Raw genomic sequence first — 13,830 nt, 5'->3', positions numbered from 1 at the left:
TGTCCCTGCTGAAACAAAGGCCTATTTGCTAAAGGAAACATTCAGTAAACTGCAAATATTGTTGATAAGAAGGGAATTGCAGTGAAGGATTACCTGGCTTCTCCCTCAATTTCTTTTCCAAGTGAAAGCAGCCCATTCCTGCCTGCAAGGACCTACTCAGGTGGGGAAGCTCTGGGTGTGACTTTTACATCCACTGTACAGATAACCAGCATGGGTCCAGAGCAAAAGGTGGATGGGCCCCGAGTTATGTGCGAGCCCACCAATCACACCCATTATTCCAGTCTCTTACTGTAAAAGCAAACACTGCTTTTAGAAAGAGTGAGCTAGGCATTTCTAGTACCCACAACAGCACACTGTATTTGTGCCCATCATCAAAGAGCATTCACGCAGAAATCCGGTCACGGTTTACAGAATAAGATCACATTTTCCGAATGGTATGTGCACACCTAATTTGCCTGTGCAATGACTGCTATTTGCAACGGCTTGTTTAAGATGTCTAGGCACTTATTCTGAGATGTGTTTGCCTTGATGAGTCCTAGAGGCATAAAAAAAAGCTAAGAGTCAAGTTATTAGTTTGTGGCTTATTTATAAGTTTATTCTAATTAAATTGAAATTAAGAAAATGTTGGGCTGCTTAGCAGACAACAAAGGACATATGAGAACTGTGCTTTTCTGAACTCACGGAAATAGAGTATAAAGTGACCTGGAGAAGTAAGCCTCTTCCATTAGAATGTATGTTACATATTTACAGTGTTTTTGCATTTCACTAGCACTTCCTGATCGCAGCCGGGGTCTAGGAAGGTGATTAAAAACATTAGTTGGTTCAGCCAGCGCTAGTAATGCCGGCTAAATCACACTAGAGATGATGATCTAAGTTGCTCACAGACAGCACTCATATAAGCACAGGAGACCTGCTGATGAGCCCTGGTGTAGCAGAAGGGGCATGCTGGGACTTCGAGACATTTTGTCCATGCATCCCATCTCCCCCCTTTCTGTCCTTCTGGGATTCTCTGTTTCATCGCTGTTTGCTTTTCACTTTTTTGACATGGCTGCCTGGGAGCCCTTGTCCCCCGAGCCTCTCTCCTGAGATCTCTCCTGTCTGGTAGCTGTTAATAACATCCCACTGGGAAAGCCTCAGTAAGTAGCAGCTTTAAGATAACTGGCCTCACCAGTGGGGTTCCCTTGAGAGCGCTGTTGCTACCAACAGAACATCTGAGTGCTCTCCTCAGCAGAAGCAGATCCCAGCTAAAAACTCCCACTGGTGTCAACAGATCATTAGCTGCAATGAAGCAAGAACTGCGAAGTATCTGCTTTTCTAGGGGGCGATTTGGTTCCACCTCATCTGTGTCACATTCAGCACTTGACAGGTTTTAGGAGGGGATTTCACAGGTTCAAAGAATCATCCGGAGCAAGTTCCTCCCCAGGCAGCTGTGTGGGAGGACCATGGAGGTGCTATGTTGTTAAATGATCAGTTATGCCTCAAAATGGACCTCATATCCAGACATGCCTGCACACTCAGCAGCTTGCAACTTTTCTCTCCTTTTGCCTGTTGATTCACTCTGAAGCCACTGAGGAGATAAAGGCATTTGAAAGTCCTCTGATAATTGTAGTAACAGGCTATCACTCAGGTAGGGATAAAAAAGCCACTGCCTTTGAGGTGTGGTGCTGGAAAGGTGAGAAAAATCTCTTCTCCTGGTCGTTGTTCCACGCTGACACCCTGAAATGGCAGCAAGCCCACAGGAGCTAGGTGAGTTGTCCCCATGATCTCAGCCACTGGGTCCATGCAGCATCAAGCAGCGTAGCCGCGCTCCCTGCCTGTGCATGTCTGCAGGGTTATTCCTGCTGCAGCTGTACACGTCCACATGCACATCCCTGACTGTGCAGATCTGTTTTAGGCAAATGGTTAACTAATTAAGGCAAGTTCTTGCCAGGCCAGGCAGGGCTCGCTCTGAGCCTGGTGCAGAGGCAGGGCAAGAAGTGTTCCAGCAGCACGGGGCGCAGGTGCTTGCATGTGAGTATCCCCAGGCTGCTCTGTGCTGCAGTAAAGAGCAGGTGCTGCTCAGGCATAAGCTTCTTGGATCTGAAAACTTGCTAGAAATGACCTGAAGTCTGAGTCTAAATGCGAGTTCTAATCTCTCAATGTCTTGAAAATATAACTAGAACTAAGCAGTTTTCAATCGCAGTTCTTTGGTGCCAAAATGCAATATTGTCATTAGCACTGCAGTGTGTCTGAAATCTGAGTGGCTACCACAGAACTGCTAACATGCAGCTGCTGTGACACAAGGGATTGAAGGGTTACAGAATTAACTTGTCCCTTCACATGCAGCCCTAATAAAAAGGCACTCAGTGAATTGCCACAGAGGGTTTTTGGTATTTGCAGACCTGATCATTATTCTCAGACCATTCAGACATCTGCAATATTTGTTTGTTTCCTTTGATTTGCTGTTCGATGTGAGCTGAGTATCTTGGTGAGTATCGGTGGAGTCATGTCTCTACTCCTCAACTGAAATATCCGTGGAGCAGGAAAGAAGCAGCATTGAAGGCATTTTCAGAGTAGCCACATAAGCACCCGTGAGGCTGCCTGGTTTACTCCATGCTGCTGGCAACCAAAAATCACTCTATGCAAATGTCTTTGAGCTGGGAATGTAAGATGAGGAGTACTACTCATACTGTGTCACAGTTTTTATTCTAATGGATTGTGCTTAAAGCTTCCCAAAGTGTCTCACAGTTCTGGTTTCATATAATCCATGTTTGCTGAAGCTAAACTGTGCTCGTGAATGCCTTAAAATGCAAATGATGGCACTTGGCACGAGAGAGAGAAAGGTTCTAAAATCTTGTTCTTATGATAGATATTCCATGGTGGTAAAAACAAAACAAACAAAACTTATTTCTAAAGAACAGTGTGTCCATCCGAGGAATTTAAAATAGTTTCTGTTATTGATAGTATTTTGTTCCACTAAATCGGGGCAAATATCTTATTTCCCTTTAATCAATTTCCCTGGAAGTTTCCTTTATTTTTCTCTCCTTCTAGTAGATTTTCCCATCGTATTAGATGATCTGAGCCTATGATACTTGACACATTAATAACTACAGAGGAAAGAGCTAGTCATTTAAAAGAATGTTGTCTTGGCAAAGTGGAGAGTGCTTTTCCTCGGCCGTGAGTTGTGCTGGTTGGAATACAACAGCAGGCAAGAAGCAGATCTGGTTTACTGAGATAAAAAAAAAAAGCAGAAGCAAATGGTCTATTTGCACCTGAGAGGTGCCCATTGTAATTTTAACGAGAAGCAAGATTATTGTGAGAGTAGCATGGTTTCCAGATGAATTAAAGGAATTTTCCTCCCCTTTCATTTCAACTTCAAGACAGCCATGCAGTTTGCCATAAATACAGCTGACACAAAACCGGGTGCCTTTCCTAAAGTAAAAGTTCTCTCTCCTAATTTAAAGTTAATTTTGACATTCTTTGCCACTTTTAATATGTCATTAAAAGATTTTAACCTGGAAAGTCTGTCAGAAGGAAAATGCTCACCCTTTTTTGCAGTAGTGCTGCTGGTAAAAGCAAGCGACCCAGCTTATTACGCAGACCATGGATTTCTGAGCATAATTTAAGCTCAGCAGATCTCCTCCACAAGGGATTAAAGGGAAATGCTGTGCATACCCGCAGAGATGATCGACAGAGAAGTGAACCGAGGCCATGGTTTTCCTGTCATTAATCACATGCTGTTTTGGTGAGCTGGCTGCAGTTCATAGAAAGTATCATACTTATCTGACAGTGCTGCCATCAATGCTTGTCACTCCTCCTTTGCAAGGGCATCATAAAATAAATTATGTACAGAGAAGGAGGTGGAGAAAAGCCCTCTATTTTTGGTGCTTTTTTCTTGGATGGCTCTGTACAATCTGCTGATTAAGTCTTGCTGGCAACAAATTGGAAACTGTTGTCATCCCATATGGGGGTTCTGCTTTTGGTAGCATTTGAATCACATTTTCAAGGTTTCACATCACAAGGGCTGGAAATTTGCTTTATTTACTTAATTCTCACTTAAGCCTTCCACTCCCCAATACTCCTACCAGGAGGTAATCCTCCCACCCCTCCAATTCAGAGGTTGTTCCTCGATATGGTTGCATTGCTGGCATCTGCCTGCCTGGTAGAGATGCCTCCTCTCCTTGGTCATCCCCCAGCTCCCACGCTGCAGCTCCCCAGCCTTTACTTCTGTGCCCACCCTGAGGGCTCAGGGTGCTTCAGCAAGTGATGAATGGGATCAGAGTCTCTCAGGACGTTAACATGTTGGATAGGCACTGGGCACAGGAGCACTGCTCCTATCAATCCTACCGCAGGCGAGCAGTTCACAGTAAATAAACACAGTGTGACAGGAGGAAAGAGATATTTACTTTGGCTCATTAAGGTTTGCACTGAGGTGGAAGAATTAATCCCACAACAAATTATGCTGCTGTTAAGGCTCTGCTATTGCTTCTAGGGTTTGGGATTTCTTTTTTAGTGTCAGACAGGCAGCTCTACTTGCCCTTCTCCAGTCCAAGAGGAATCAGTCGCTTGAGCCAAGAGCCTCTGGGGGTTTGGAACGACATATTAGGGGCAGTGAGTCACGGCTCAAAGGCTTCCAGAAAGCTGGGTGAGCCCAGGACAGGGTGTCCAAAGAGAGACCTGGACATTTGGCCTGGGGGGGACTGCTGTGCTGGCCCCCCTCTCCCCGCTTTTGAATATCCAAGTTTTAGTTTACTTGGCTTGTGAGGGCAGTTAGAGGTAATTAGAGGTAATGCTAGCTTTGTCCTTGCTGCGCTGCAGGTGGTCCTCTGTCCTGCTCCTTGTGACCACCCAGAATAAGATCTCTCCCGAACTGCGCTCAACTATAGAGTCAGCTATAGGGACAACACGTCAATTTAAGCTCTGGATCTGGTGTTGCAGGTATCAGGTGGCATGGAGCAGTTATTCTTTGGCCTCTATGTACACAGAAGTTGGCATGGAGGCCTTCAGTGAGTCCGAAGACTACGACATTGAGAAGCTGTGCTAATACATGGGGGCTATGGAGTATCTGCTCTGCAAGTGACCGTCAGACCTGCTGCTCTGCGCAGAGTTTACAAGCCTGTTCCTCCCAAGAGGCAGATCATGTAAATTCCCTGATCTGGCCCTTGCTCTTATTGCATATGCAGGGAGAAAGATTGCCTAGACGATTCCTCTCCAGAGGCTGTTAAGATACATGTAGCTTCAGTTAAGACTCCTCATAAAACGAGTCAGCCTTTGGGCAAGACAAGGCAGTGCTTGGAAGCCCTCCAAGCCGGTGGAAGGAAACACGATGCTCAGGCAGGGCTGGAGCTGCTCATCAAGGGGACGCGCAGTGGAGGAGCACTCACTGATGGGGAGCAAGAGGGACTCTCAGGCAGAATTGCGATTCCCTGAGGGGCACGTACAGGTAACACTCCCCTGGGGAGAATTTGGAGCCACAATAGATGTATCCAAGTAGTCCGTTGTCTCAAAGTATCCCTTTTTCTTCCTCGAAGCCCAGTAACCTCTGCCAAAAAAAGCATGATTGTAGTTGCTGTGAGCAGGTGGGGAACCAAGAAACACCTTCTCCCAGCCTTGGCACATTTCTTGTGGTCAGCCTGCAGGCTTGTGCATCCCATGTGCATAATTCAGCCCACTAGCCCAGATGTTTAGGTCGTCTTTACGCTTCCTCCACCAGCTGGCACAGGGATGGGGACCAAGGGGACAAGCCTCATGGCTCGGCAGTGACATGCATGCCCTGGGTGCTGTGGGCAAGGGAGGAGGTGCAGGGGCCGCATTCCTCCTGGCTGGGGGTGCCTGGAGGTGGTGCAGTGGCTGGGACAGCAGCTGCCTTTCTCTCTCTCATGTCACTGTGTACACTGTGTTTTTTGGCACTGTGCATCCATGACATCTTGATTTGCAGACAGTCAAATAAAATAGAAAAATAATGTCCCCTGTTAATAGGTTGACACACTGCTTCAGGCCAAGTGTGAGTATTTCTATAGCATTTGCTTTGCTGCCTTATGTCAGTAACTGTTGCTATTGAAAGTAAACACCCCAACTGGTTAAATCAACAGCGTGTTGTTTATTCAAAGCTCATAAACTCCAGTAGCTGTAGGTCACTTTATGAAGTGCCAACCCCTGGGGGAAGAGAAGGAATAGTGTGAAATTATTGCATGCAGTCCACCCATCGTGAGCCTTAAAGGAAGGGGATTTATTGGCAATTAATATTTCTTGCAGAGAAAAATAAAGCAATCCTATTGAGGCAGCTCTGTGCTGAACCTTGAGCCTCCTTTTTAGTGGAAATGGTAAATAAGGGGGTCTCCTTGGAAAATAAAAATTTTCTTGGAAAACCTTGGAAAATAAAATTTTTATTTATTTATTTATTTTTTACAAAATGGTTTGCAAACCACCCAGTGGGAGAAGAGTGCAGACAAAACATGCAGTAGGAAGCCTGATGCTCAGTAGGTACCCGAATTCCTCCACCTTTCCCATTAGCATGATGTCTGCACTGTGAAACTCAGCTGGAAGACTTCTAAATGACATTGTTCTGCTGCACATCTAAAGCAGATGTGGGTTTTTTACACCTACAGTTATGACTAATTCTGGGCCTGGGTGAAAGCACTGCTGGAGATGCCAGTAGTTTGCTTGTGCTGTAGCTGTGCCTGAATGTAGCTTTGCACCAGCCTGGCTACTGCTGGCCAGCACGGGGCTGCATCAGGGAAACCCCAACACCCCTCTGCCCACTGCAGGCTTCCAGGCAGTGCTGCTTGGCTGCCCAGCTCAGCTGAGGAGAGCAGCAGGGTTTGGGGTTTCTGAGGAGCTGGGATGTACAGGCTCCCCAGTGAACCTGCTGTCCTCCCCAGCTCCCTGGTAGGTTGCAGCATACACAAACACTGTGCTCTATGGAAGTTGGATAGAAACTTGGTTTTCGGCAGTGATTTCCAACTTGCCTAGTTCCAGATGTATTTAAGATGAGTCAGATGGTTATTTCCAGGCTAAAATTTGTCCTTCCTCATCCTGAAAAAGCCTTGAGAACCACTGGTCAGTGGGATGTCCGGTACAAAGCTCTCTATTGAGACACTAAGTCTGCAGGAGATGTAGTTTAATCCCCAATTTTGACAATTTGGGACATTCTTGAAGTGAAACTTGTGGATTGAATAGGAATAAAGAGCATTCAGGGCAGAGTTTAAATACATTTTCTCTTGAGTGTTGTAGACATGGTTTTGGTTATTGCTATTTACTTGTAAGCCTTTGAGGTTACAAACCTTTGTGATAAATCCAATTATGAACTCATCAAAAGCGTGAGTATTTAGGGATAGGAATTAATCATGGAGCCATGTGAAAGAAATTAGCAGCTTCTGTGAAAATAATCTGAATATATATTCTTAATTGGCAGTATCTTAGCCCAGCTGTTGTAATATATTTGAAGGGAACAATGAGTCATAAGGTTGTTTTAAATAGATTTTTAAAAATGCCTCTCAAACGGCAGAAGAAAGTTACAAATATTGATTTATCTGTATTTCTAACAAGAGAAAAAAAATGTTCCCCTCTCCCACAGACACCTGTCTACATGGTTTAACATTTATGTTTTCCCATCAAATATCCCAGCTTTGTTTTTGATGCAGTGAAAGAGTTTGTGCAGCGCTTGTTGCAGCCAAGAGCTGTTGGATTTTCGGCTCTCTGAAGGTTGCAGAGCAGTAAAAGGGTGCCTGGACCGCAGCCTTGTCTGTGTGCGAGTGGAGGCCCAGCACTGAACATATAGGTTAACATTTCTTTAGTTTTGGCTCAGCAGTGAATGGTGTTCAGTGAAGGGAAGACACAAACGCTCGGGGTCTCTTGGGAACAGGCTCTTTGTCAGAGAAAGTTAAAACCCAGCCAAGGCAGCTGTTAAATAGATGAGCGGCATCCTCTGGAGGCCTTTCCAGTTGGGGTGGATGAATCTGGAGGAGTTTGAGTGCAGGTCATGAACTCGCAGTTCACCAGACCCAAATTGCTGCCCACCTGGTCTGCCCACAGGGAAGCTCCTGATATTTTCCAGCTGTTTGTGTTGCAGGGAACAATTCTCACATCTTCACTTTGTTCGGCTCCTGCTGCTTGTTAGCAAAGAGTTGAAACAGGATTGTAAGGATGGTGACCGGGATGCTCCAAAGCTTTCCTGACCATGCAAATGGCCATTTTAATGGGATGAGAGGACCAAAGTCGGAGAGATGGTGCTCTCCTGGTTTTCTGACTGATGAGGAAAAGAATAATAAAGCTGGGGCCTGCTTGTACACATGCGGCTGTGTGATTGCCCCTCTGGCTGTGTGTGGGGCCTGGTGTGTGCACATGGAGACATGTTGGCAACCAGACTGTGCCAGGCCCAACATTGGGCCTGGTCTGTGAGAAGCATTGGGCTTTTGTAGAAAGGGTTTATTTTTATTATTTTACTGAAGGAATTCAGTGTTATTTAGTGGAATCCTCTCTGCAGGTGGAATTTTTGGGCTCCAGGACTGTAGTGTGCCTGCACTTGAAAATTTGGCTATTTATTTGGAAACAGAGATGGGCAAGTTCCAGCTCATTCATCCAAGCTGTCCTTTTTCAAGGACAAGGAGTAAGGCCAGCACAGCTGAATTGCTGCAGCCAGCTCCTGAATGTTTCCAAATAAAATGCCTTGAGTAAGTTTATTTTTCCCTCTCAAACCTAAATTTAGCACCCTGGAGAAGCTGCTTTGGCAGTCAGTGGATGGTAACGATGACAAGATCGATCTGTGGATAGTTCTGGGAAGATTTGGAAAGTGCTGGTAAAACAGAGTTGATTTCATTCATGTCTGTATTTTGTCCACAGCCCAAAGGTCTGCTCATGAACTTCCAATGGTTGAAAGACAAGATATCGACAGCTGCCTTGTGTATGGAGGACAACAGATGATTCTGACTGGACAAAATTTCACAGCAGAGTCCAAGGTGGTGTTTACAGAGAAAACTTCAGGTAGGGCAGTTTTTTTTTTTTTTTTTTTTTTTTTTCTCCTCACTTTCCCTAATGTGATAAGGCAAACCTGCAGTACTGTTGTATCTCATGATATTGTTCTAAGATTTTTTGCTTGTGAGTAACTCTACTCCAGTGAGTAATCCCATTCAAGTTCTGACAAGTAAAACCAAATCTCTTGAGGTAACCTTGTGAGTAAAATTAGTCCTGGGAGCTTGCATCTGTATCATCGAGCTTGCAGGCATTGTTGGAAAGTAAATCAAAGCCGTGTCATGGGGAAGGTTCACAAGAATATAGACATTGGGAATCAGCAGAAAAAGGGTACATTATCAAAGAAATTAAATGACCATTACATGTTCCCTTATGCTTATTTAATCTCATGTTCTGTGAATGTTACTGTAGAAATAATAATTGAAATGACCATTTTTATCGAAGTGAACTACAGGCAGAGGGTTGGGGCTTCTATCCTTAGAAGTCTGTGAGAGAAAAATGTGTGTAATATGCATTTTGATATCAAAGTAAAATTATTTTTATACACATATTGAGATACAAGAACACATCACTGCATTGTCCATACTTTTTCAGATACTTTTGGCATTGATAGTTTCCACATCACTTCTTATAAAGAACCCTTTTAAGCACAAACAGAAATAAATATTTCCCCATAGTGTGAAGGGAAACAGTGCCTCCACAGGCAAATGAAATTCAAGGCTGTGAAACATGTTGAGATTAAATGGAAAATAATCCCAAAAGTCACAAAACACATATAAAAATATATTTAATTGACTAAGGGCCTGCTTCTGTAAGGCTTCTTTCTCTTTAATTTCAATTATCCCCAGGCAGGCAGCTGCTCAGCTCTCTGAAGGATTTGTCTCTAACTTTACCACATACCCCTGAAACACATAGAGATTTGCACTGCTTCCACATGTACAGGTTTGCATCACCTCAGCATTGCCATTGCAAACTGAGGCATCAGGTTAAATCATGCAGCTATCTAAGCCTGTGCACACCCATGCATCTGTCCTGCTGTCTGTGCAGGCTGGCACTGCACAGCCATGTACACCAGGTACATGAAGAACTCACAAAAGGAAGGCTCAGACTGTAGCAAAACAAATCAAATTAAATTCAGAGAGAAAAGTTCCCTGTTACAGCACAATATTATTTTTTTTTTTCCAATAGAGCTGCATGTTTTAAAATATATTTTGGGGGGTATGTTTGTTTGCTCTTGAGCAATCACAAAGAGGGGGAATGACTAGCAGATTACAGATTCTCTCTCTTCTCTTTTCATCTTGGCTGTTTATTTGTTTAACTTGCACAGAGCCAGTACAAGATGGTCCCAAGCCCTAGTTGGTGTTGGATGAATATAAATAATAGGAATAATGACTGGTTACTGGGAGTTATTTAGTTGCCTAGCATCACCTTTACTGCCTTTGCTGAACAATCTTTATTGTGTTTTCACAATGCCATGCTGTAATAAATACCACTTGATTTCTGACTCAAAGTATACCTTACCCTAGAAAATATGCTTAGCATGGTCTAATGGTCCAGGTGGGCAGCAGAAATTCAGATTTTCTTGTTTACAGGTGGAAACACAAACAAATGCATTCTGCTGTAGTTAGTTACCTGTTTACTCAGAACAGAATTGTTTCTTTTCTAATATCATATGCATACAGGCATTTCCTCTCACCTCACTAGGCAGTATGTGTATTTTATTGGATTTCTTAGGGCTTTTGCAAAATGACATTTGTTTCTTTGTAAATGGTCTGGACTTGTTTAACTTACCCTTCATTAGGCTTGATTTTTGTATTTGTAATAATGTGCTCTGCAAGGATAATCACAGCATCCAGGGATCAGAAAAGCAGCTTGCAATATGCAAGGCCAGACTCTGCCATCCTTTACTGCTCTTTGTTTTAGTGAGACAAAGGACTCTGCAGTACAAAAGAGCAGCAAGAGTAAAAATAATAATAAAAATAATAATAAAAGGAAAAGAGCAATTTTATTTAAATTTCACAGTCCCTTTGCATTGCTAAGAAAACACATTGTTCCTAAGTTTTCTTTTTAAAGTAAGGCAGAGAAAGCCTAAGCAATATATCCAGTGACTTGCAAGAAGGGATTTAAGAAATAGCATCACCCAAGTGAATAGGATGTGCATGATTTATGGCGTAATGCTTTTGGCAAAAAGCAAGCCAAACAGTCATGTATGTGGGTATCAGCTGGTGAAGTGGGGGAACAAAAAGTGTGCTGGAGGTCCCACTTTCTTCCCACAGCTCCAGCAAGCCACGCTATTTCCCAGCAAGAAGGAGAGATGCTAGGCCACTAGGCCTCTGAACTGTGAAGGTTCTGATGAGCCTGTGCAGTCAGAGCAATTTTCTTGGCACTCTTTATTTCCTTTTAAGACCATGTATTAATTCCTTCCCACTGTGCTGCCACTGTTCCGTCGATGTCAGCTAATCGTGAAGGTGCATGGGAACATGCTTGGCAGCCCGCAACGGTACCTGTCCCAAGAATGTTTTGCAGTAACTAAAGGAGATGATACACTAAAAAAGGGGTAGCTCTTAATGCCATTTCGAGGAAACATCTGAAATGCCCAGCCCCTATTTCCATATGAGAGCAGAGAAAGATTTGGCTGCAACAGATGTTAGAAAGTAAAAAGAACAACAACATTTTCCACACTAAATCTAAAGCTTTTCTTCACTGCTGGGGAAACTGCATTTTTTTTGTTTCTTTTTTTACCTCCTGGTAGTGGAGAGCCATGGTTTATCCCAGCAGCAGTGCCCAGTCTGGAGCAGAGATTTGCATGCCGGTGTTCCATATCCTGCACTGCTCCCTGGCCACCTCTGTGCTCAGTCTCAGGCTGCCAGACTTTGAATAAATGATTGGCAAAGCGGGAATTTAGAGGATGGGAGGCCTGATTCAAGGCTTTGGTCTGGATGAGAAGTGTGTGCAGGGTGGTATGTAGCGTGTCTAGGGGACTTTGCGCCATGCTGCAGGCTTGATAGCTCTCTGTGTGTCCATGAACCATTTTATAATGTAGCAATGCCTCTTACAGATATACTATGTACTGCTTTTAATATGAAGATTGCTTTCTTTAATAGGTGTACATTAAGGCAAGGAACGTTAAAGCTTATCTGGATAAGCAAATCACGCAGGGGCTGATGTGACTTCAACTAACTGCAGTAGATGGAGAATTAAGCCTTTGTGCATGGCTTGTAGAGGTTATCAAGTGTCCCAGAGAGCCTGAAAGTTAGGATCTTACATGCCTGGGACTTTCAGCTTTTCCCTTCATAAACGGTAGACTATTTTAATTATTACCATGGCCTGACTTAGTCTTTGTTGCATTAGACTGCAGGAACACAGAACAAAAAGGGCTGGTTCTACAGCCCAGTTCTCAATTAGAAACATCACTGGGTGGAAGGAGGAGGTGGATATTGCACTCACCTCGGAGAGCTTGCTCGCTGCAGCTCCTGTCTGCACAGCACTGTGCAGAAAGCTCTGATAAGCTGCTCAGCAGCAAACTAAGCCACAATAAACATTCTGGTGGGTGGATAGCACACTGCTCGCGTGACCCTGCCATTGTCGCGTCCTCTCCCAGCTCTCAGCGCTGCCCTAGTGTGCCTCAGAAAGAATTGTACCTCTGTGCAGGCAGGAAGGTGCACCACCTCTCGGGGGAGCGCAGTTTTCTCTGAGTTTCATTTTAACAGCTCACAAGCCTTGTCTGTGCTAAAAAGTGGTATTTGATTTCCCACTTTGACACAACTTTTAGCTCTACCAGTAATGACAAGGAAAAGCATCTAATAGCTTTCAGCATGTTGTACTCTGCAGAGGGCCTTGGCTAGGCTTGTTTGCCTTGTGCTTAAGATGAGAGTAGCAAGACATTTATTTATTTATTTATTTATTTCCTCCCCTAAAAAAAAAACCTCTGTGCAGTGGGATGTTCTCCTGTTCAGTGTTTCACAGACATTCTACATTCTGGGTGTACCTTGAACCTGGGGTCTGGATTACTGTCTGCAGCGAGCCGGGTGCTGAGGTTGAAGTCTCTGTGACTTACAAAACTGAGCAAACTGCTCTTGGGGCTCACAATTGTAAATTAGGTTTTACCCTTCAGATAAATGCTCCAAACATACTTCAACTTCTGGATTTTGTAAGCAATTCTTCACTTAGTATTAGTGACAGAGAGAAATGTTCATACTTGTGACCAAAATACAACATGCTCCTAAGAACAATAATGAATACTTTTTACTTCTCTATAGCATATGCATATTTTCCACTAGAAATACCTGGAAAATAAAGAATATTCCCCAAATTACTCTGGGATATCATTACGAAAATAGCTGCCTTTTTGTGTTATACTAATACTAGTGCAATTAACTCTCCACCAAGAAGTCTGTAAAAGACTCATTTTAGGCTTGTGACAGGAAATGGCAGCAGGAAGCGAACTGAAGGGGCTGGAGCTCAGTGCTTTGTCTGCGAGCAAGGGGATAAAGCACTTGCGTTTGAACTGCTGATGACCAAATGACATTAATTTTCTTAATGATAAGGTTTACCAACATGCAAGCATTATAGTTTTAAGTTCTTTTTAAGGTTACTTATTTCTGACGAACAATTGTAATCTTCAGCTGCTGTAGGGCAGGGGAGCTCATGAATTAGAGTCAGGACACAAAAGCAGAGTTGGGTTCAAGGAGTTAGAAAATCTGAACTCAGAGAAACCTAACTGAGTGCATCTGAATAAAAATAGGTCAGGGGAAGCAATTGGATGGGATTTTACAGAGAGAGATTTGGAAGTGCATGTATTCTTTCAGTTTTGATCTGAAAGAGGGAGCTTGGAAAGCAGTCTTGTGGCTGTTAAGGGTTTTGAATATGCTAAAGGTCGAG

General features: G+C 43.7%; 1 protein-coding gene across 8 annotated transcripts in view; it reads left to right on the top strand.

Annotated features, from left to right (window-relative positions):
• Positions 1-13,830, top strand: part of NFATC2 (nuclear factor of activated T cells 2) — a 105,129-nt gene that overhangs the window by 46,698 nt on the left and 44,601 nt on the right. For all 8 annotated transcript variants that reach the window (XM_035344034.1, XM_035344032.1, XM_035344030.1 and 5 more), the window contains one exon: positions 8,821-8,961. In XM_035344034.1, coding sequence (XP_035199925.1) covers positions 8,821-8,961 — 141 coding nt within the window. The remainder of the gene's footprint in view (positions 1-8,820; positions 8,962-13,830) is intronic.

This window comes from Oxyura jamaicensis, chromosome 20, assembly GCF_011077185.1.
Source record: "Oxyura jamaicensis isolate SHBP4307 breed ruddy duck chromosome 20, BPBGC_Ojam_1.0, whole genome shotgun sequence".
NCBI classification, from domain to species: Eukaryota; Metazoa; Chordata; class Aves; order Anseriformes; family Anatidae; genus Oxyura; species Oxyura jamaicensis.
Note: the sequence above shows the minus strand (reverse complement) of the source record. Positions and strands in the feature narration are given on the sequence as shown.